The 25,345-nt window shown below is 43.9% G+C and overlaps 1 protein-coding gene across 3 annotated transcripts; it reads right to left on the reverse strand.

Annotated features, from left to right (window-relative positions):
* Positions 1 to 1,255: 1,255 nt before the first annotated feature.
* Positions 1,256 to 25,022, reverse strand: LOC139419036 (RING finger protein 150-like). 3 transcript variants are annotated; one of them, XM_071168892.1, is made up of 8 exons: positions 24,313 to 25,022; positions 12,054 to 12,304; positions 11,348 to 11,404; positions 10,012 to 10,083; positions 9,398 to 9,480; positions 9,042 to 9,138; positions 8,697 to 8,922; positions 1,256 to 5,082 (listed from the first exon to the last, which is right to left on the reverse strand). In XM_071168892.1, exons 1-8 carry the CDS (start codon positions 24,767 to 24,769, stop codon positions 4,964 to 4,966), a joined length of 1,362 nt encoding a protein of 453 aa, XP_071024993.1. In that variant the 5' UTR covers positions 24,770 to 25,022; the 3' UTR covers positions 1,256 to 4,963. The 3 variants fall into 3 exon arrangements, with proteins under 3 accessions (XP_071024993.1, XP_071024992.1, XP_071024994.1); XM_071168891.1 differs by having other exon boundaries at positions 11,348 to 11,425; XM_071168893.1 differs by lacking the exon at positions 11,348 to 11,404.
* Positions 25,023 to 25,345: the final 323 nt, after the last annotated feature.

The following is a 25,345-nucleotide window of genomic DNA, read 5'->3' on the forward strand; positions in this document are numbered from 1 at the left end:
CCCAGGGGCCGTAAAAAACCTTCTTGCGGGCCGGATGTGGCCCGCGGGCCTTGACTCTGACATATGTGGTCTAAAGTTATACTGTTACACTCGCTCTCACCTCTCCCCGCTTTCCAACTGTCACTCTGTTTTTCTATCCTCTGTCTCTGTGTGAAATTGGCTGTTTTGCTCATTCTTTCACTCTTCTGTCTCTCCCTCCATCCCTCTCTGCCTTAATTTTTCTCCTAGCTTGTATTTTCTCAAATCCAATTTCTTGATTGTGGACTCTCTTTCTCTATCTCAATCAATCAAATTCCAATTTGTTTTATGAAGTCCTTTTTACATCAACAGTTGTCACAAAGTGCTTGTACAGATACTCAGCCTAAAACCCCAAAGAGCAAGCAATGCAGATGTAGAAGCACAGTGGCTAGGAAAAACTCACCAGAAAAGGCAGGAACAGAGGAAGAAACGTAGAGAGGAACCAGGCTCCGAGGGGTGGCCAGTCCTCTTCCATCTTTCTATGTTTCTTTCTATAAAGAACCCTCTCTCCCTCTTTTCCAACAAATCCAATTTGTTTCTTTCTTTCACTGGGTTGGTTGAGAACTCTCATACTACCTCTTTCTCTCTCTCTCATCCCTCTCTCCCTCACGCCTGTCTTGTTGTGAACAAACCCCAACCCTAGCAGCACATCTGTCGGCTTGTCACGGAGTACGTGTTATTGTCGTTGGGCTGAAGGTGGGTGGCGTTGGAGAGTGAGACATCTCTCCCCCGCTAGAACATCATGACTTCACTGCTTGAATATATGCCGATTCCTCCTACAATAAAAACCAATGGCCTTCTGGAAAGACGTCTGTCCCACTCTTGGCTTGAGCTTTTGAGTCTCTGACTTTCTCATCACCGATTTCTCGGGCCCTCTCCCCAAACAATGAAATCAAAGTTCTTTCTCTCACCGTCTCTCTTTGTTCTATTTTCCTCCCTCGTAAATTATTAATAACCTTTCATGTCAGCAATGGGTGTGACAGAAACCACTAATTTGAAGGTGTGTCCACATACTTTTGGCCATGTATTGTAGTGTGCTAGTGTGCATATCGTAACGATACAGCAGAGACCAGCTTATATCGTTGGAACATATGATGGTCATTTACATATTGGCCAATGAATCGTGTCAGAATAAATAATCTCAATAGCATTGGCTCACCCTAACGGTATCAGAGAGGGTTGACATAAACATGATCGACAATAACGAAATAGAAACCAGACAGCTTCACCACAGTTGGAAAAACTTGCAATAAAATGTATTGTACCTCACAATCATTGACTGACACACATGCAACATTGTACTATAGAACTGTACTGTATATCATTAACACTGCCAAAAATATTTACATATTTCTCTATATTACAAAATAGCAATACTGTAGAGTTCTGCTAGATATAGCATACAACATTTGTAACATTCCCCAAATCCTCAGCTGGTATACAAGTCTAGATAAAAGAACACAGACTCTTAAACAGCACACATCCAGTGACAATTGTCATGTGCCTTTCCCAATATTGTAGCCCTCTCTCTTAAAAACATGGTCGTGTCAACTGTCAACCGCATTTAAGGTCAACCGTATTCAAAAGATGTTTTGTGCAATTTCGTTGTAGTATACAGAACTCTCCTTCATGTGAAAAAGTGCATTCTAGGTAGTACACAACCAGTTAAAGACAGAGAACTAAAAGCTATATTTAAATGATGAGTTTCTATTATGTCATTTTATGTATACCTGACATAATTATACCATCATTGGGGTAAACAAGAACCTACTATAAGACTATAATATGTGCATTCATTACTTTATTTGGAAGAACATGCCGGTTTCTACAAGTGTTCATTACGAATATAACAGATATTCATTCGAATTACGTTCAAATCAAGGCCATTGCTTCTTCATGGTCATAAAATTTAAAAAAAAGAGTTGTTAGAATAAGTTTGAGAATGAGAGAATGACCTTTCAGGAAGTTAAGTCAATTAAACACGACCCCTGACATGAAACAGGAAGCAATTAAAGGCTTTTAAATGTTCTGGCTTCACACAAGTGAAGATGTCAGACACGCATACACACACACACAGTACAATCAGCATCTATCAAAACCCTCCTCTGGTTCAAAATGCCCCCCGAGCTTAATTGCTTCCTCTTATCTTGTCCCCCTGTGCAATACAAACAAATGGGCACATGGAAACTGTGTGGTGTTGTGTGTGTGTGTGTGTGAAACCAACCCCCAGAGGGAAATCAAACGCTGTTAGTTGTTTCTAGGGCCCTCAGCCCATAGTAACAACTGTAGAGCTGTGTGTGGAGAGGCTAGATGAGGCTACCATACCATATTTTAATGGATCTATAGTATTCTGGCCAAGGATGCCATGAGTTATGGTGGAGCACTTAAATCCCCATCCTCCCATACCGTGCAGTTCTCACCACTGATTTAGAAGCACTAAATTGGTGTAAACATTGGCTGGAGGGCGTTTCCACCATTATAAAATCCATTACTTTAAGTGTGCACACTTAGTGAGAAGTGTAGAGAATTGGAACGCAAAAAGTGGGAAGAATATGCTTTTAACTGAGCCATGTTCAATGCATCGCTCTTCAGTCTCCATTCAATCGATTGATTAAATATGCATTTATGACGCTTATGCAATATTAATCACACAGATGTAGTGTATTTCACAAACTGATACTGCAAAACAAAGCTAAATGTAAGGAGTCTGACACACTAGGAGGGCATACAGATGTACCTAATGCATGAGCGTGGGAGATTTCAACATTCTCCCATAGATTCTGTAATCCTTCTCTGATTGACAAGGACAGGGGGGAATATGGGTAATATGAACTTCTTACATAACTGGGAGTTGATTGGTTGTTGATTGGTTGGCGGCCTAAAGGAACCAATGATTAAATGAACGAACACATAGTAAGGAAGAGAAACGCAGTAGATGCTCGATAACAACAGTGGCCTTGTGCCATTTCATACAGATTTTAGCCTGAAAATCAAATCTAAATTGCATACTAAAGCAATATAAGATTATCATATGTTAAGGATGAAAGTACACATTTGTAAAATAAATCAATGTGTTGAGAACCTTGAGGGAACTCCAAAAGAGACAGGAATCAAACTCAAATAAAAAATGGCCTTTGAAACAATTACAGAGCAGTAATTAAAATCGGGGGAGGAAAGACATAAACCATGAATTAATACATGTAATTCAAAATGCATTAGCATTACCAGTGAGCTCTTGAAACCAGGCAAATATTCTCTCTACTCCATTTCTCCTGGACTGTAAACATTTACCTCCATTTTCTTTTTCTTACAAAAATAAACTTATTTTCATACTAAAATAAATGCTGTTCGTCAGACTTTCGTTTCCCTACACGACGAATGTACAAAAAAAACTGCCATTTTGAAATTCATCATAGGAAGAAAAAAAAGTTTTATCCTCAGAAGAAATGACTAAGAGGTACAAACTATCTGCAACAGGGTTTAGTCAACTCTTTCATAATGAATTCACAGTCAACCAAAGCCACAACCAATGCATGGTATTCCTTCGCCAGGGGCAATCTAGTCTCTCTAGATGGACCAGTTGTCTCCCACAATGTACCAATGTTCCAGCATACTAGTGCGGTTGCCCTAGGTCTGGGATTTCTCAGACTAGGGGCTATCTAGTCTCTCTAGATGGGCCAGTTGCTTCCCACAATGTACCAATGTTCCAGCATACTAGTGCGGTTGCCCTAGGTCTGGGATGTCTCAGACTAGGGGCTATCTAATACACCGAGTTCAGATATAGTCAAAAGTCATTTACTTTTATCAACAGACAACTTCGATGTGCTTTTCACTATCCAACCAATGGGTGAACTCAACAACACCCACAATGCCATCTTGCTTTGGCTTCTAGAAACAGAAGCAACATCAATACAAAAAAACTAAAACTGCAAGAACTTGGCACAGAGCAAATGCACAGCACTGCAGACACACGTTATGTTAGGGAACAGAAGATTTCACCACATGCTATTGGGTGGCTCGACTGGGAGATGACATGACATTAAAACGGAACAAACAGCCACTACTATCGCCTCCTGTGCCGTGTTACTGGCGGTGCTAATAAAGCTTTAGCAGTTTGACACAGGGCTGTAGCTGACGTCATCACTGCAAATCTCCATTACCGTGGGCTGTGATTGTCAACTGGTGTGGTAAAACAAACTCGTAGTTGGTCCCCACAACACATGGTGTACAGTACTTCAGAAGTGGAAATAAACGATGGTCCTAAAGACCCCTAAATTAAGGATAAGGATGCAATTTAACAAATCGGATATTCAGAAATTCTTGACAACATGTGCATAGTATAAATGCTACAATACCAACAGCGTTGAATGTTATGGAAATTATTTCAAGCAGAGGTGGTCAAAAAACATCAGCTTCAAGTTTACCACAAGTAAATGCTGGTCACTCAGAACACGCACTAACTGTTTATGACACTCAAAGCCCATGCTGCAGGAGGCTTATATTGACCATATACAGTATAAATAGATATTCCTATAACGAGGTGTAAAGATTTCCGTGTTTCATTCTGGAATACATTGGCAGTGATGATCTCGTAGAAAGAAATCAAAATGTCACATGTCCAAAGAGTCAAAGTGATGGTGACATGGAGACAACTAACAGAGGTGCTAAACTATACCCCCAGTCCAGAGGCTAATGACAAGAGCTGTGATTGGCTGCCTGGTTTCCATGGCGACTGAACGTGACAGTAGTCAGAAAAGGGAGGCAGGACAGGAGGAACCTGTAGATGAGGCAGTGGGGACAGATAGGTGCGTTGCACTGCTATGGGTTCTATTGCTTGTTTGTCTCTTATTTATTTGGAGCCACTACCTCCCATCAGGGGGCCAGGCCCCGTTTCTCATCTCCATGTCGAACCCGGGAGCTTCCTTCCTACTTGGCTCTGATTGGCTCAGGACTTGACCTCGTCACGGTCGTGCCCGAGGGAGAGTTCCATGTCGGACAGACCCACCTCCACAGCCAAGATAAGGGAGGTGTCCGAGTCGCTGCTCAGCGGGGGCTGGTGCTCACCTGCAGGGAGAGAGAGACCGGTCAGCACAGACACAACATGGTGGTCACCTTTAAAAGAGAGGGTGATACAGGTAAACCTGAATGGACCCAAAATGGCAGTTAATGTGCAGTAGCAGAGACAAGATGAGGCGACTGATGAGGGCATAGTAGGAAACCTGACAAGATGTAAACTGCTCTGTAAGTGCTGTGATGTCCACTTGACTAAAGACAGACTGCACGACACCAGGTCTTAGGAGATAGCAGCGCAACACAGAGCCTTAGGAGATAGCAGCGCTACACCCGGCCTTAGGAGATAGCAGTGCTACACAGTCAGATGAATAGAAAACAACTAGAGAAGTACAGGGGACCATCAATCTACTTCACATATGCTCTCTATGGACTAACACCACTCCTGTCCCACTTTGCAGCAAATCGGGCCTTTTTTTGGCAACATGCTGTAGCACGGTCCAAAGTGAAGGATAACCGTAATAAGTTAACAGACAGCGCTCGGTGTTTACGCTGGCGGGCATGGCGTGCACCGCGATCTGTCACTGCAACACGGCAATTCAGCAGAACACGGATAGATCAGATCCTTCATCTCAGAGCGGTTGTCAGGCGGCACCGTGAGCTAGTTAGCGCCGCGACAAACAAACAACAGAACTCCCATTAACTCCCAGCTAATTGATGCAGGAAGAACACAGACTGTGTGACGGGCTGATAATGAGTCTCACTTGACAACCAACACAACAGAACTAAACAGTGTGTGTGTGTGTGTGTGTGTGTGTGTGTGTGTGTGTGTGTGTGTGTGTGTGTGTGTGTGTTAATTACACATCATCCATTTCCAAATACACTGGCATAAGCTATTTGAATTACTTAGTGAAAGTGGAACCAATTTTACAACCATACAAGTTGCAAGCAGGCACCAAACATGAGCTGCATCCTCAAGGAGGTAAATGCCAACCTAATACTAATATATAACAGTTCAATCCTATCTGTCCATGGCTGCATTTTGTCATGGTTATATAAAGGCTTGGAGGGAGGGAGAGGGGGAGAGAGAGGGCAGGGAGTCTGAAGGTGTGTCCTGAAAGGCTCTGGCATAGCAGCAGGAGTTCAGGCTCTAAGTGATGCCAGCTGCTATTCACAGAGACTGGTGAGGAACAGAGAGAGAGACTGGTGAGGAACAGAGAGAGAGACTGGTGAGGAACAGAGAGAGAGACTGGTGAGGAACAGAGAGAGAGACTGGGGAGGAACAGAGAGAGAGACTGGTGAGGAACAGAGAGAGAGACTGGTGAGGAACAGAGAGAGAGAGAGAGAGAGAGAGAGAGAGAGAGAGAGAGAGAGAGAGAGAGAGAGAGAGAGAGAGAGAGAGAGAGAGAGAGAGAGAGAGAGAGAGAGAGAGAGAGAGAGAGAGAGAGAGAGAGAGAGAGAGAGAGAGAGAGAGAGAGAGAGAGAGACTGGTAAGGAACTGTTATTTCTGGTTGTTTATCAAAGTCAGCTGGCTAACTCCTACTTAGTAGTGTACCCCTAAGACATACTGCGTTACTCTTCGAGGGGAGTACTGATCTAGGATCAGTTTTGCAGTTTAGATCGTAGTAAATACCATTATATGTACAGCCTTCCTATTTCGAAGACACTGTGAATATGGTCCTGGAGCTTTCTCTCTCCTTACCCCAAATGCCATCCCCCTCAGTGCGCGGCAAGTTTGTTTTACTGCCTATACTGCAGTAAGCTATCGTGCTGGTGATAGCCAGACTACAATAAGGCTAAAGGCCTAGAGTGGCAGTACTGCCGTGCCATTCCATAAGCAATGACTCAGCCCGATTGGGCTCTGCGTTTTGCGCAACCCACAAATCACTCTCCCTGACATCGCAGATCCATCCTGGGGCTTAAAATAAACAGCAGGTGGGGGATTTTGAATACGCTCTGGGATGGAACCGAGAAAGCTCATATTTAACACAAAGGTAGGTGTGACAAGCAATGCCAAGGCTCGAAAAGGGGGCAAGCTGTGCACAGTTGAAAGACATACAGGCATGTAAAAAGTGTTCAACTACCTTGAAGGTAGAACATTGACTGGCATTCATGGGAGCGCAAGAAGTCGGCTTGTGTTATGGGAATGAGGGAGGGATAAAAAAAAGTACAAGGTTCTCCCTAGTTTTCTAATGTTTTGAAGGGGCTTAGCAGGTTGACGCTGTCCAAAGTGTTTACCAGGTCTTTAAGGTACAGTAGAGGCCTCAGGAAGCTAATAAGACGCTGTCACAAAGGCAGCATTAACTTGTTCCATTGGCACAAGAGACTCGAGAGGCGAGCGTTTTGGTCGGAGGCCCCGCCAACTGCAGGTGGAATTTCAGCACGGTGGGCAGGACAGGAAGTGGGCCACGCCAGCGTCAACACTCTCCTGCCCCACTCTCCGGGCCGACTGCATGCAGGCACGCACGCACACGCGCACACACACACCCTAATAAGTTCCATGTGCTAACCAGCTGTTAAACAAACAGGCTAACTCAAAAAACACAATGTGCCTATCAATGGCTCAGTGCTGTAGTGCCTTTATCATAATAACTTGCTAATGGCAAGCACGGCAACCTTAAAACATACTCTGATGCTACGTATGTAAACCATGCCAATGCATTTGGGTTAGCTTGTGACTTTGAAAAAAGGGAGCACTATTCCTTCTCTGGCCAGGGACTGGATTCAGGGAACAGTGAAGCAGGTGGCTGATGGCCTAGTTCTGGCCCTGTGCTGGCTAAGCCACGCCAGTAGAGCAGCCCTGGACTAGCTAAGCCATGCCAGTACAGCAGCCCTGGACTAGCTAAGCCATGCCAGTACAGCAGCCCTGGACTAGCTAAGCCATGCCAGTACAGCAGCCCTGGGCTAGCTAAGCCACGCCAGTACAGCAGCCCTGGACTAGCTAAGCCATGCCAGTACAGCAGCCCTGGACTAGCTAAGCCACGCCAGTACAGCAGCCCTGGGCTAGCTAAGCCACGCCAGTACAGCAGCCCTGGACTAGCTAAGCCACGCCAGTACAGCAGCCCTGGACTAGCTAAGCCACACCAGTACAGCAGCCCCGGACTAGCTAAGCCATGCCAGTACAGCAGCCCTGGACTAGCTAAGCCACGCCAGTACAGCAGCCCTGGACTAGCTAAGCCACGCCAGTACAAGGCTGCATTTGAATTGGTACGGTATTACCTATATAGTGCACTACTTTTAACTAGAGCCCTATGACCCCTGGTCAAAAATAGTGCACTATCTAGGTAATAGGGTGTTGTTGTGGACGCACATGTGAAGAACCAGGACATTGTGGTCTGTTAGAGAGAGCAACTACTCTCTGTTCTGGTGGAGACAGAGAGGACACTGTGGTCTATTTCAGAATACAGTACTCATCTTGTATCCCACCATAGCACAGCTCTGAACATGACAGGTATGGGGGAGTGTTCTGGTGTGAGTTCACTGGTTTGTGTTGAGGAAGTACAGGTTAGTTGAAGAAGTTCTGTTAGTGCTGGGATGGAACCAAAGCATAGGTGTGTGTGAGAGAGTGTGTAACATGTATATGCGTATATATGTGTGTATGTGTTGATACGCAAATGTGTGTGTGTAGGTGTGTGTGTGTAGGTGCATAGGTGTGTGTCTATACTCACTGCTGGCGATGTGTCGGCTGTCCCCAGCCTGTGGTAGTGTCTCGTGGGCGTCGTGGTAGACCTGAGGCAGCCCTATAGTCCTGTCCATGTCCACCGTGTCCAGCACCACCGAGCTCTCCTCCCCGTTCACCGTGATGTCACTGGCCCCTGTGATTGCATTGGTGGGCGGGCCTCCCACTGACATCTCATAGTCTGGCGGAATGTCACCCCCACAGTCAAAGTTGGGCTGAAATCAATCAATCAAATATAAACGTCAAAAACACTTTCCAAAAATAGAATCTCTCCAGGATCAGGGTTGGGAATGAAAGAGAGATGGATAGATGTTGAAAGACAGAAACTCCTTACTGGTATTCCCAGCGCTTTGAGGATGTTCATTTTACACATGGGACAGGTCCGATGGTCCAGAAGCCAGGGGTCCACACAGCTTTTATGGAAGATGTGCCTGAGGACAGAGTCACACACACGAACAGCCTTGATGATGTCATCCGTAGTAACTGTCTCCTTGGTAACATAGCATCACTCACCATGCTCTACATATGCTCTCAGGTACAGAACAGTAAATTATTGTGGCATATTAATGACTACCAATCATTCCCAATAGACCTACTGCAACACATGATCTATAGGAGACAATGATAGTAATGGGTGTCAATGTGTCTGCTCTCTCTAGTTACACTAACAAATGGGAGAGGCTGTCGTACCTGCACGGCAATATCCTAACAACATCATTCGCTTTATAGCCCTCGATGCACACAGCACAGTTGTCGAAGTCAGACTCCGTTTCCTAGAACACCAAACACACAGGAGACATTTGGTTGGTTGTCTAGTCTCCTTTTCATTTCCTGGAAGGTGAATAAAGCAGAGCGGATCAAAAGCCATTGCAGCGTGTATTAATTAATGAAAATTTAAACACACACACACACACACACACACACACACACACACACACACACACACACACACACACACACACACACACACACACACACACACACACACACACACACACACACACAAAATAAAAACGAGTCGGTCATTATCATTGGGCTGATGGAAGTTCATTACCAAATACTGCGCTTAGCAGGAGCGTGGAGAAACGGTTCGCTTCGGTTTAGAACCCTACAATCAAGGTCATATCACTGCTACTTAAATAGGTGGTTTTGGAAACACTTTACTTGAAGAGGGTCTATACATAAGGCATTCATGACCCCTCCATGAAACCTTTATGAATGATACTGCCACACTCATAACAACCTTCGTAACACATTTATCCAACATCATAAAAGAGGTTGGTAAGGTACGCAGCCAGGTGTACCTTGTCTCCTTTCCTGATGGTTCGTACTTGGAGCTTACTGATGGCCTTCTTGGCTGCGTCTCCGAGACGTCTCTGCTCATAGAAGATCAAAGAACAACAAAGAAGGTGGGGGAAAGATAAGCAACCCAACCTGGCAACCCAAAAGAGAGAAAAGAATGTCTGGAATTTCCTATATATCCAATAACCACTGACAAGACAAGGAAGGGACACGTTTCAAGGTTAGAGAAAGGGCCTGAGATGCACTGTCTCCATCTGAACCATGGTGGACCATATAAATGGTTAATAGATCTGAAGGAGACGTTCTGAGAGGCTGTGTAATGTTTTAACGCGGCAGGATGAACAGTCGCTTAGTGATGTTGACATAGCAGCGTCTCTGAGCTGACGGTTAACCCCTTGTTTCAGACCAGAGCAGAAAACACAGGCCGAGTCAGGTCACTGAGTAGTGCAAGGTATGAAAAAAGGGAAAGAGAGAAAAAGAGAGGGAGGGAGCAATAGAGAGCTAAATGCATGAGTAAGGGAGAGATTTGAGTGGATGATAGATAAATACTAAGAGACATTGAGAGAAAGGTAGGCTGTTAACCCTCGTCATCTAGGTCTACTCTCACTGTGGAAAAGAACTGCCTCAGACCAGGCCACTGCCCACAGCTGCTCTCAATCAATCATCAAGGAAAGTCATTGTGACATCAACAGAGAACAGATTTGTGGTTTCAGGCCTGGCGAGTTCTTGGAGTGAATCATAATTCAACTCCAGCAGGTATGAAAAATCTCAAAATTGTCACCATGGTGCCCATTCCCCTTGACAACCCATGCTGTTGTCTGTGACATTTGTGTCAACATCGGACAATCTTAGAAAAAAGGTTTCCAAAAAGTTTATTCAGCTGTCCCCATAGGAAAACCTTTTGAAGAACCCTTTTTAGTTCCATGTAGAACCCTCTGTAGAAAGGGCAACCCAAATGGTTTTACCTGGAACCAAAATAATTCTCCCTGCAACCAAAAAGGGTTCTTCAAAGGGTTCTCCTATGGGGACAGCCGAAGAAACCTTTAAGGTTCTAGATAGCATCTTTTTTTTGTAAGAGTGTGGGCCAGAGTGTGTACATTGACTACACGGTCCAACAGGACTACACGGTTGACGGTCCAACAGGTTTCCACTAGCAAACCCAGCTGTCGCGCTATTTTTAATTTTGGCCTTCATTTCTGGATGGAAAAAGCAGGGAAAGGTTTAGAGTAGACGAGTCACCTCAGAGAAAAGCAACTGCTCTACATATAGATATCGAAAAAGTATGTTCATACTGTGGTCAAACTGCTAGTTTACGCTGTCATTACGGTTATACCATACCTGGTTGCGGTCACGAGCGTTGGCATATCTGAACCGCTGTATATAGTAGCAGACAACCTGTGTGTGATCAGAGACACTCTGAAATACAGTAGGATGACATTACCAACCATGTCTTAATGTTATAATCCCTTCAGACGGTTGGTTACAATGCTACACTCACCATGTTCCTCACATTAACCCTGTACCCCATGTATATAGTAGCAGACAACCTGTGTGTGTTATCAGAGACACACTGAAATACAGTAGGATGACATTACCAACTATGTCTTAATGTTATAATCCCTTCAGACGGTTGGTTACAATGCTACACTCACCATGTTCCTCACATTAACCCTGTACCCCATGTATATAGTAGCAGACAACCTGTGTGTGATCAGAGACAACACACTGAAATACAGTAGGATGACATTACCAACCATGTCTTAATGTTATAATCCCTTCAGACGGTTGGTTACAATGCTACACTCACCATGTTCCTCACATTAACCCTGTACCCCATGTATATAGTAGCAGACAACCTGTGTGTGATCAGAGACAACACACTGAAATACAGTAGGATGACATTACCAACCATGTCTTAATGTTATAATCCCTTCAGACGGTTGGTTACAATGCTACACTCACTATGTTCCTCACATTAACCCAGTACCCCCTGTATGTAGACTCGTTAGTGACTACATTAATGTGGCTGTACAGTGAACCGTACCTGATTGCGGTCGCGAGCGTTGGCGTATCTGAACCGCTGTATATAGTAGAAGATGAGCCATGCCAGGGAGATGATCATCAGGACAATGAAGGAGATGGAGACAAACACCACCGACGTTCTGCTCACATACTTCTGAAGGTTCCTCGTTCCTATGGTGATGTGCATGGTCACCGTGACGTTGCGTTCTAGTAGAGCAGCGATCTCCCGACCCTTGGGTTCCGGAATCATGATCGCCACGATATCCCCCGTACCTGTTGGAATAGGAATTTCCAGGTGAACAAAAAGAAGAGCAGTCGTTGCTAAAGTCAATCAAATATTTATCCGGTTTGTTAAAAGTTGCAAAAGGGAGACATTTCTAGAACAGAGCTGAGAAAATGTCTAAACGGGCCTCTTGGAGATGGGCACTGTATTTTCTAAATCACACAACACCAAGAGGCCCGTTTAGACATTTTCTCTGCTCTGTTCTAGAACACCAGGCTGGTAGGAAGTCAAGACTTTGTCAGCTGCTACAAAATGTATCCAACCAACTACTGTAAAGATGTTGTAGTTCATTGGAAAGAAAGTTAATAAAGGATCTGTTGAGACAACCTACACATCCATATTCATGTGCCAATATTTTTTTTGTATGGGACAGAGATCTGCAACATGTGGCTCTTTAATTGCTCCTTTGTGGCTTCATTAGATCCCATTCATTTGTATGGGATTTTAAACCTCTCTGTGGAGGTATCAGACCCCTATTGTGTATCAGGGTTGAGCTACACTATAAATAACCTGTATTCACAGAACACTGTCTGTAGAACACAGTGAGTAATTAGCATTAGGCTAGCCTACTGGGAGTTCATTCAGGCAGAGACAGGACGCAGAGCTAACAAAACAAAACCCCTGACTCTCCATGTCTGGGTCAGAGCCCTGTGGCCCTGTTCAGAAGGGAGTAAACGTTACAGATTTAGAACAAATCTGTATCTGTCGAACAGAAATGACTTGTCTGTCACAGAGTAAGGAATCATATCAGCTCTATTCATTAGCTGACATTTCTATCAGCAACGTTTTGAACATTTCACATCCCTGGTGTCACAATACCAGACCGCTTTGATAACACAGTCCAATTGACAATTAGGTCAGGCCCAGCTGCCACTAAAACGGTTTGATCGGTAGCTCATTTAGGGTCAAACAAAGTACAACACACACCCCCCAGACACTCTACAAGGGAACATAATTTCATAGCAAAGCCATTAGTTCACACCACCAGATAGTCAATAGTGTACAATTGTAACCATCAAGGATATTTTTACACATTTTCACAACAGAGTTGAAGGTTGTTGAGTTGAATGTTATCAAGGTCATGGACAACAGAAGTTCCACTTTAACACGTTGTGTTTTAACACTTCAGTTAACTCCTTTCAGAGTTGAAACTAGCAAGTTCTGACAGGGCCTCCCACCAGACATTATTCTCATCCTCACCTCTCATCTAGCCCCTCTCCCTATGGCCTGTGACCTGACACTTCACACAATCCTCAACCGTCACATCAAAAGATACTAGAGCTTCAATATACCCTTTCTTCACACAGAAAATTATAATTACAGTGATAAAATATCCTTCAAGTAGGCTAAGTCCTAAGCTAACACACTAAATAACACAATCGACTCCCCTCAAGATTTCAAAATGGTCGCCATTCACGTTCATAAGATGCAGGCCAAAAAGCTTCAGCGAGGCAAGACTGAGTGCCTTAACTTGCAGCTACAGTATGTACTGCCTACCTGTCTATCGGACACAGACACACTTTAACCACTGACTGAAGCATTGGGAGGTGAGTTGAGAGTGATAGATAGGAAGTATAGCCTATCAGAGGTGTCTAAGTGGTTTAAAATCCCAGACAAGAGATTACACTTCATGGACACTCCATCTGCAGCCACACATTGATGTGGGATGATGTCTGTGTCGTCAAGGGCCTAAGTGACTCATTAGCCTATGGAACTCGGTGACATCATTTCCTCTAGTACTCTGCGGCCTTGTTACCGTGGCGTCTGTGCGGAGCCACAGGAACACAGAAGCCCCAGGGTGCTTCACTTTTTCACTCCATCTATCAGTAATTTCTAAAGGAGATGCTCGTTCACTCTGCCACTACCGCCGCCCAGGCAGCCCGCCAGCCACAGGGCATTGTGGGATACCCTCGGCACCCGGCGGAGGTCTGAAAGTGGCCAAGGCCATTATATCACCATACCCTGGGGATGGATAGAGAGAGAAAGAAAAAAAGAGAGAGGAAAGTTGGCACCTAGCAACACCATATTATCACTGCAGAACAGACAAAAACAGGTTGGAAAAAGCTGTGACTGAAGAAATAAAAGTAGCTGCAAAACTTTTAGCCAAAGAAAGACACAAAGCAAGCAGCAAGGCATTCAAAAATGGATGACTGAGTCTACCCACTCACTAATGAATTCTGGATTAGAAAAGGAACATTGGACTTTACTCCAGAGATGGAAATATATTCACTAACAAATGCGGATTTAAAACCGCCAAAAGATTGCCATACGACAGAGCTAAGAGCTAAGCTTCCCCTAAAATAAATTGGCAAAATTATATAGCCTAATTATCTTACTCCTGTCGATACAGATATTCATAAAATAATTCAAAATAAGCTACTACACCAGAAAGCATGAGTTGGCCACAGATTAGCTTCATTAAAAACATATAAGCTGTGGATCCTCGTAAACTGACCATCCTACCGATTATTGACTTCGGCGATGTCATTTACAAAATAGCCTCCAACACTCTACTCAGCAAATTGGATGCAGTCTATCACAGTGCCATCCGTTTTGTCACCAAAGCCTCATATACTACCCACCATTGCGACCTGTATGCTCTCATTGGCTGGCCCTCGCTTCATATGTCACCAAACCCACTGGCTCCAGGTCATCTATAAGTCTTTGCTAGGTAGAGCCCCGCCTTATCTCAGCTCACTGGTCACCATAGCAGCACCCACCCGTAGCATGCACTCCAGCAGGTATATTTCACTGGTCACCCCCAAAGCCAATTCCTCCTTTGGCCACCTTTCCTTCCTCTGCTGCCAATGACTGGAACGAATTGCAAAAATCACTGAAGCTGGAGACTCATATCTCCCTCTCTAACTTTAAGCACCAGCTGTCAAATTAGCTCACATATGGCCTCCCGGGTGGCGCAGTGGTTAAGGGCGCTGTACTGCAGCGCCAGCTGTGCCATCAGAGTCCCTGGGTTCGCGCCCAGGCTACTTTGCACCCCAGTATCTCTACTTGCACAATCATCTTCTGCACATTTATCACTCCAGTGTTTAATTGCAAAATGGTAATTATTTCGCCACTATGGCCTATTTATTGCCTTACCTCACCTCATTTGCACACACTGTATATATACTTTTCTATTGTGTTATTGACTGTATGTTTGTTTATGTGTAACTGTGTTGTTGCTTGTGTCGCCCTGCTTTGCTTTATCTTGGCCAGGTTGCAGTTGTAAATGAGAACTGGCCTACCTGGTTAAATAAAGGTGAAATAAAAATGTTAAAAATGCATTGCCTACAGTCAGAAGGCGCCGCAATTTGGACAGCGCGCCTGGCAAATAGCCACATAGATGATTGTTGAGTTGCGAATGTCAGTGAAAAGTAGAAGCCCAGCCAGGCATATCGCAATATTTCAAAATCCAATTGAAGGAAAACATCATTTGGAATGCAAATGTCTATTGCTGTAAAGAAAAGACAATGAAAAGACTAATCTGTCTTTTAGTAATCAAAATTCTCAATTTAATTGAGTGAACAGTATAGCCTTTCTTAATAGCACCAGCCGAAAGTTTCAGTCATATTCCCGGTGAGTGGGCATATTCACTCTTTCATGGTTGGGTATGTGCTACTTGAAAGTTAGTTTTTGGACAATAATTTCCTCCTCCAGGTTAGATGAACCTCATAATTGTATGTGTCTACCCTTCTCATAGGACGATTAGATGGATCAGACAACATCGTTTTAATTGATCTGTTTGTCAGTGTCAGCAGAGTAGGCTACTCTGTCATTTTTGTCGTACTAAAAAAATATTCTGCTATTGTCTCCAGTCATATAAAGTGTAGTAGAATTGCATGACATGTGTTCATAAAAGGCCAAGATGTTCCTGTGCAAAGAAAGAAGAAATGTATCTGATATAGCCTACAGCCATGCATTCAATGATTAAGTTATATTATTAGCTTAAATTACGACTATCCAATCAACATCACATTTGGAATAGTAGGCTATTTTACATAAGTCTGCAAATATGATGATGCATGGAATGATTTATTATAAAAGGTGCATTTTTTCAGGTGAAAATGTGCTTCCCCAAACGTGAAACTCACACTCCGCCTATGGGATACGGCATGCTAATTTTCCTTGGCAGGGTTGCATGACTCACATCTGTACGGGTCTAACAGTGAGAATAGGTCAAATTAGAGTGGGTGGAAGAGGGTGGTAAAAAGACAGAGGGAAGAGATGGTTGGAGACAGAATACAACTCGTTTCTCTGTACTCTCGGTCAGTCGCCATAGCGCCCAGTTTCATGACTCGGTCCTGGAAATAAACCTTGAGGTATGTGTGTGTGACGCAGGGACTGATCCCCCATGGACAGCACACATTTCATATGGGAAAGGCGCAATGCATTATTATGCTCATAAATCTCCATATGTAACTAGTTCGTCGTATACAGCCACAGGTTTATGGAGAGAAAGGAGAGCAGATCAATAGATAATCTACATAATAATAATCTTTACTAGCCCAACTCTTCGTATGGGTCCAAAAGATACAGTCTTGAAGCTTTTTTCTCAAAGGCGTATGGTCTTGAAACGGAAGTTAAAGGGCTACTGGCAAGGTGTGCTTTTTTCGGCTTCAGATGGCCTAATTGTTTCCAAAAAACTAAAACGACTAGACTAAATCTAATAATACACAGTGGTCTAATGAAATAAGCGCATCAGGAACGAAGAGCTCCGGAGCCAATGTCCTGGCATAGACGGGGCCTAAATCACATTGTGATGTAACAGTGCACAATGGGTAGTAGGCCGGAGGCTACTGTGTTACCCTGCATATAGGGTTTACACACAACAAGGCACAATGCATTAGGTCCAAGGACGTCACATATAGGCCTATATGCAAACAAGCGCGCACACAGACACAGTTGGCTGAATTAGCAGCGAGCATTGCAGCAGCAACAGTTAAGGGTAGCCACTCCTAATGCAATCAGCGGCACAATCACCGACAGAAAAACAAGGCTGTGTGTGCACGGTAAACAGATCTCACGGCTGCTAATACTATTATGTTAACACTGAGCCCTACATCCTGACAAACGCTACACAGCTTTAAAAAAAACAATGGGCTTGCTAACCTAACCAGATACCCCTCAACTGATGAATAAAAAAAAAACATCTGGACATGAGGGCACAATCCAACATGGATGCCAAAAGATTAGTAGCAACACATGGCCTCAAGGAGTGGATTAACTTCTTCACCTCTATGCGCCTCGAGAACAATATGGCCATGGTAAGGGAACACATTGCCAAAGCTCTACATCTGCAAAGCTGCTTTTGCACACTGGCCATGCTTCAGCTGTTAAGTATGAGATCTTAAGTAGGTAGTGCAGAGTAGACTCAAGGTTTTAGCCATCTTTACCATCTGGGTGGGATTTTGGATTACATAGACTGGTCCCTCATCTGTTTATGCTGTCTTGCCAACTCCTATGGTCATAGTCACGTCAATAACCATAGGAGTTGGCAAGACACTACAAACAGATCTTGGACCAGGCTAGAAATTTACAACCCAGATGAAGGAGACAAGAATACAGACACAAAGATATTCCACAAGGTGCAAGATGTTATACACATTTTATCATTACTGTCTGCAAGTAGTTGGCGAATCCATTTCATTTAGAAAGAGAGAAAGAACAAGAAAACGTAAATAGCTGCTTCTAAAAATCAAAGCAGTGTGTAATATCAACCGATGGCCCGACAGAGCCTGAACTGGACCAAAATCTCTCCTCTTTGCGGACACCCTTTAGCAAGAATGGTGCATAATAAGCCAGGATGGTGCATAATCAGCCAGGATGGTGCATAATCAGCCAGGATGGTGCATAATAAGGCAAGCCAGGTGGAATAGAGAGCGAGTGAGCTTTTTAGAGTTGATTTTTAGAGGAAGGGCGCTAACCTGTTTATTGCTGCTGAGGATTAGCTTTTGCTAGCAGCCTTGAGGGCAGCATAACCTGCTGTGTAGTGGATAATAGTATTTGGTTAGCTGTAATTAAACAGCACAAATCCTTATTCAATATCAACAGTGTTAGTCTGTCCAGCAAAAATGTGCATAAAAATATAAAAGAATTCATACATGTAGCCACTGAAATTTGCATAGCCAAGATAGCCGACAAAACAACTGCCTAAAAAAACATGGTCAGGCAGAGGGAGGGAGCCACGTACAGAAATCTAGTGATTAATTCCAGCTCTCAGAAAATGTCCTCCACATGCTCATTGCTCTCCCTCCATATAAAAGCCAGACTGCAAATGTCTAGTCTTTCATAAAGATAGGATTCATGTGTCCTGTCCACATAGAGGTCCGAGTTCTCATACAAAAAGGCCTTGTATGCGTTCTTTGTCACAGGTGGGGCCAACCTAATTAAGATGAGAGAGAGAGAACGAGATTCTTGGCTCTCGGTTACCCTGGCCGATACAGTCCACTTCTGTTGGCACTTCCTCTCGCTTTCTTTTAGTCCCCCTTTCCCTCATCATTGCTCTCTCTCTCTCTCTCCCCCCACCCCCTCCCTTCTCTGTCTGTTCGTCTCAGGGCTGGGAGTATGAGTCTTAGCAGCCCCAGAAATAGCATAGTCTCCTCTTTTCCGTAGGTACCCAGGGACTGCCGGCCCGCTGTACCCTCTCAGCAGGAAGGGTTTGTGTGTGGTGTGGCTAGTATCCACATGCTTCCCAGACAAAATAGTTTGGAAGAGTTAGTGCATATATAATGCCGACTTTTTGTGATGTTTTTGTTCACTTCAGTTGTTCAGGCATACAATTATTTTTTTTTGAGGCAAGCCGAAGTCAGTAGCCGAAGTCTACGCCCCTCTGTCGGTGATTGGTCAATAATAGTAAATTCTTCAATAAAGTCTGTTGTTTTTCATGCAAAAAAATAAGAGACAAATACTGCAAACATCTTAGTTAGATGTAAAATTGCAAGACTAAGATCCCATCAGCAAAAAACTTCAAAATTAATAACAGATTTCTTGAGTTATTTTAGATTAATTTACCTATTTTGAAGAAATGTATACTGGCTACGGCTTCTCAAAATGGACAAACAATACCATCAACGCTTTTTAATAATTTTTCAAGCGAGGGTCTTTTAAGGGAGTATACAAGCACACTTGTTCGGTTCACCTAGCCGAGCTCGGCGCCGGCCGAGCTGAAGAATGCTGACGCCTTAACAGACACATCTCCTGGGCTGTGCCAGCCAAGCAGGGAGGGACCCAATGGGGGTCTCAGAGAGCTTGCCAGGGGTGGCCACCCACCCCCCAAACCCCTCTCCTCGGCTGGCCCCATTTGTCTGAGGCATCTGGTAGTGCCTTCCATCATCTCTCCTCACTACCCCATTAGGAGCCAGCATGCAGGCACGTCACTGTCCAGTCCAGGAGATGATGCAGATAGGGCTTGGAATCTGTCAGAGACTGCCAGTGAATGTGAACAAAGGGGTTTATATGAATGTAATGACCTGTTTTAGTCCACATGGCGTAATCGTCAGTTAAAAGAAGGCAAAACGTCAGCAATGGTAACCATTCCATTGATGCCAACCCTCATGCAACCCGATCACCTGCACAGCTTGGATGCCCATACAGACAGACACCACTCTGTATTGGTTGGAGGAGGTGTGTCAGTGCTTTTGCAGCAGGCTAATGCAGTTTGGCAGCGTGCTAACAGGGTGATAGGTTATGCACTGCCTGTCAGCCCATTGTGAAGGAGGGTGCTACATTTTACAGCACGTCGTCAAACCAGTCGCACAGTCAGGTTGTGTTAAGACAGACATGGTTTGTTTAGTTTCAATCCATTAACACGATCTGTCTCAGTAAACAGAGCTACAGTAAAGACAAAGGAGTGTAGCCAAGCTCAAAAACGCATGTGGGCAACCACACACACACACACACACACACACGTCAGTCATTCGGTGCATTCGAAAAGTATGCAGACCCCTTGACTTTTTCAGAATGTTGTTACATTACAGCCTTATTCTAAAATGGATTAAATTGTTTTTTCCCCCTCAACAATCTAAACACAATACACCAAAATGACAAAGCAAAAACAGGTTTAGAATTTTTGCAAATTTATATTAAAAAAAAAACGGAAATATCACATTTACATACAGTGCCTTGCGAAAGTATTCGGCCCCCTTGAACTTTGCGACCTTTTGCCACATTTCAGGCTTCAAACATAAATATATAAAACTGTATTTTTTGTGAAGAATCAACAACAATCATGAAGTGGAACGACATTTATTGGATATTTCAAACTTTTTTAACAAATCAAAAACTGAAAAAATGGGGCGTGCAAAATTATTCAGCCCCTTTACTTTCAGTGCAGCAAACTCTCTCCAGAAGTTCAGTGAGGATCTCTGAATGATCCAATGTTGACCTAAATGACTAATGATGATAAATACAATCAACCTGTGTGTAATCAAGTCTCTGTATAAATGCACCTGCACTGTGATAGTCTCAGAGGTCTGTTAAAAGCGCAGAGAGCATCATGAAGAACAAGGAACACACCAGGCAGGTCCGAGATACTGTTGTGAAGAAGTTTAAAGCCGGATTTGGAGACAAAAAGATTTCCCAAGCTTTAAACATCCCAAGGAGTACTGTGCAAGCGATAATATTGAAATGGAAAGAGTATCAGACCACTGCAAATCTACCAAGACCTGGCCGTCCCTCTAAACTTTCAGCTCATACAAGGAGAAGACTGATCAGAGATGCAGCCAAGAGGCCCATGATCACTCTGGATGAACTGCAGAGATCTACAGCTGAGGTGGGAGACTCTGTCCATAGGACAACAATCAGTCGTATATTGCACAAATCTGGCCTTTATGGAAGAGTGGCAAGAAGAAAGCCATTTCTTAAAGATATCCATAAAAAGTGTTGTTTAAAGTTTGCCACAAGCCACCTGGGAGACACACCAAACATGTGGAAGAAGGTGCTCTGGTCAGATGAAACCAAAATTGAACTTTTTGGCAACAATGCAAAACGTTATGTTTGGCGTAAAAGCAACACAGCTCATCACCCTGAACACACCATCCCCACTGTCAAACATGGTGGTGGCAGCATCATGGTTTGGGCCTGCTTTTCTTCAGCAGGGACAGGGAAGATGGTTCAAATTGATGGGAAGATGGATGGAGCCAAATACAGGACCATTCTGGAAGAAAACCTGATGGAGTCTGCAAAAGACCTGAGACTGGGACGGAGATTTGTCTTCCAACAAGACAATGATCCAAAACATAAAGCAAAATCTACAATGGAATGGTTCAAAAATAAACATATCCAGGTGTTAGAATGGCCAAGTCAAAGTCCAGACCTGAATCCAATCGAGAATCTGTGGCAAGAACTGAAAACTGCTGTTCACAAATGCTCTCCATCCAACCTCACTGAGCTCGAGCTGTTTTGCAAGGAGAAATGGGAAAAAATGTCAGTCTCTCGATGTGCAAAACTGATAGAGACATACCCCAAGCGACTTACAGCTGTAATCGCAGCAAAAGGTGGCGCTACAAAGTATTAACTTAATTAAGGGGGCTGAATAATTTTGCACGCACAATTTTTCAGTTTTTGATTTGTTAAAAAAGTATGAAATATCCAATAAATGTCGTTCCACTTCATGATTGTGTCCCACTTGTTGTTGATTTTTCACAAAAAAATACAGTTTTATATCTTTATGTTTGAAGCCTGAAATGTGGCAAAAGGTCGCAAAGTTCAAGGGGGCCGAATACTTTCGCAAGGCACTGTAAGTGTTCAGACCCTTTACTCAGTACTTTATGAAGCATCTTTGGCAGCGATTAAAGCCTCAAGTCTTCTTGGGTTTGACGCTACAAGTTCAGCACACCTGTATTTGGGGAGTTTTTCCCCCATTCCTCTCTGCAGATCCTCTCAAGCTCTGTCAGGTTGGATGGGGAGCGTCACTGCAGTTATTTTCATGTATCTCCAGAGATGTTCGATCAGGCTAAAGTCCGGGCCCTGGCTGGGCCACTCAGGGACAATCAGAGACTTGTCCCAAAGTCACTCCTGCATTGTCTTGGCTGTGTGCTTAGGGTCATTGTCCTGATGGAAGGTGAACCTTCACCCCAGGCTGAGGTCCTGAGCACTCTGGAGCAGGTTTTCATCAAGGATCTCTCTATACTTTACTCCATTTGTCTTTGCCTCAATCCTGACTAGTCTCCCTGTCCCTGCCGCTGAAAAGCATCCCCACAGCATGATGCCGCCACCACCATGCTTCCCCGTAGGGATGGTGCCAGGTTTCCTCCAGACGTGACGCTTGGCATTCAGGCCAAATAGTTCAATCTTGGTTTCATCAGACCAGAGAACCTTGTCATTTGCCTTTTATTGAGGAGTGACTTCCGTCTGGCCACTCTACCATAAAGGCTTGATTGGTGGAGTGATGCAGAGATGGTTGTCCTTCTGGAAGGTTCTCCCATCTCCAGATGAACTCTAGAGCTCTGTCAAGGCCCTTCTCCCCTGATTGCTCAGTTTGGCCAGCTCTAGGAAGAGTCTTGGTGTTTCCAAACTTCTTCAATTTAAGAATTATGGAGGCCACTGTGTTCTTGGGGACCTTCAATGCTGCAGACATGTTTTGGTACCCTTCCCCAGATCTGTGCCTCAACACAATCCTGTCTTGGAGCTCTATGTAAAATTCCTTCGACCTCATGGCTTGGTTTTTGCTCTGACATGCACTGTCAACTGTGGAACCATATATTGACAGGTGTGTGCCTTTCTAAAGCATGTCCAATCAATTGAATTTACAACAGGTGGACTCCAATGAAGATGTAGAAACATCTCAAGGATGATCAATGGAAACAGGATGCACCTGAGCTCAATTGAGTCTCATTGCAAAGGGTCTGAATACTTATCTAAATAAGGTGTTTTTTATTTGTAATAAATTTGCACAAAAAAATCTAAAAACCTGTTTTCGCTTTCTCATTATGGGGTATTTTGTGTAGATTGCTGAGGAAAACAAAATATGTAATACATTTTAGAATAAGGCTGTAACGTAATAAAATGTGGAAAAGATCAAGGGGTCTGAATACTTTCCAAGGTACCGTATATGAAGACTAGACTGCGTTGCATATAACCTGACTGAGCATACAAGTATCTAAGTATCTGACTGAGCGGTGGTAGGCAGAAACAGGCGTGTAAACATTCATTCAAACAGCACTTTAGTGCGTTTTGCCAGCAGCTCTTCGTTGTGCGTCAAATATTGCGCTGTTTATGACTTCAAGCATATCAACTCCCGAGATGAGGCTGGTGTAACCGAAGTGAAATGGCTGGCTAGTTAGCTCGCGCTAATAGCGTTTCAAATGTCACTCGCTCTGAGCCTTCTAGTAGTTGTTCCCCTTGCTCTGTATTGGTAACGCTGCTTACAGGAGAACTCTTTAGCTTACACAACAGCCTCAGCCTGGTCTGAGCCAGTACCATGCCAACCCCTGACTCAACATTTGGCCCAGTTCAGAATCAGCGAGAATTAGATATGCATTCAAATTAGATATAGGCTAAAAATGTATAGGGAATGTGTAGGATATCAGAGCTTGACTGATGAACTATCCCAATGCAGTCAGGGAAACATGCATCAATAGTCTATACGAGCTGGGTGGATACAACTCCCAGAGGGTCATGGTGAGTTCATGCATGGGCTATGCAGCATAATATCAACATATATATTTTACACAAGTGGCCCATTCCCTTAACAAGTAGGCCTGCAATCCAAAATCTAGTTCTGTGGACAATGTGCTTTTTTGTTGATTAGTTCAATATATAATAGTGAGTTTGACAGTTTTGAGCTTGTTGCTTACTGACATGAATGCATTGCCAGTATTCAACAGCCTAAAACAGTGTGCCATTGCCATAACGACATGATAAGAGGGCAGAGCACTTGTAAACTGTCACCAAGTCACAACAGTGACAAGTACAGTGTCTCATACAAGTGATACAGTGCATCGCATACAGTCATGTAAGATTGATGAGTATGATGCATTTCTCTCCCGAAAGTGTAGTTTACCTTGATGAGGCATTGTTATGGTATCGTTGATATTAGTGGAGCCCACGTTATAAATTATGACTGCAGATGCGTTGTGGAGTGCAGCGACGTTGCGAATTTTATCTCTGAATGTACAATTCCCTGCAGCTATCAACGCCATCCAAGCATTGTTTTGATAAGGCAGGGGATACTTAGCGTTCGGGTCGCAAGCTTGTCTCTCTTGCAAAAGCAAAGGCATCAACACTTGCCCTCTTGCTTCTTTCTTGGGGGAGTGCTCGCCATATCTTCCACACTCAGTCTTCTCTGTTTTGATTTCTGAAGTCACGGGATCCACATAAGTAATGTTGACAAACGCGGTGTACCATTCTTCTTTCTCCGCCACCGTAAAGTCCAGGCACAGCAAATGAACGAAGCAAAAGGATAGCAGCCATGTTGAGAGAGCTAGACTGCGGCAGGCTTGGATGAGGGACATTGCCATGTTCAGTCCGAGGATATAGCGAGTGTTTCCCTCTCCACCAAGCCTAAAAGCTGCCTCTCGCTGGTAGCCTCCCCTCTTTCCAAGCTCGACGACTACGATTTCGGACTACCCTGAAGTTGAAATACTTGAAAAGTGATGTAGAAAACCAACTGGTTAAAGGTAGCTTCTGGTTGTTGACAGAAATGTTTTTAAACAGTTGGTTGTAGGCGTGCTTCTCCACCCTGCCTACTGCTACCTAAGCGACTGGCCTGCAATGTTGTTGTCAGTCAGCTGTGCGCGCTGGACAAGCTTTCTAAACATGTGACCAAGGCGGGGATCACGAATATAGTCGAACCTGTCCCCCATAATAAAGGCTAGTGTTCGCCTATACAGGGATCGGCAATAGGCGACCGCGAATTATTTATTTTTGCCCACCAAAGTTGTTAGTAAAAAAAAACAAATATATATACACTACCGGGTGTATATATATATATATATATACCCCCCCACACGCAAAAATACATTGGGTGTTTCGAATTAGAGCTTAATATTGTCAAGACACATTGCAGAAGAATAACATGATCATAGCTGTGGGTC

This window comes from Oncorhynchus clarkii, chromosome 10 (assembly GCF_045791955.1).
Source record: "Oncorhynchus clarkii lewisi isolate Uvic-CL-2024 chromosome 10, UVic_Ocla_1.0, whole genome shotgun sequence".
NCBI classification, from domain to species: Eukaryota; Metazoa; Chordata; class Actinopteri; order Salmoniformes; family Salmonidae; genus Oncorhynchus; species Oncorhynchus clarkii.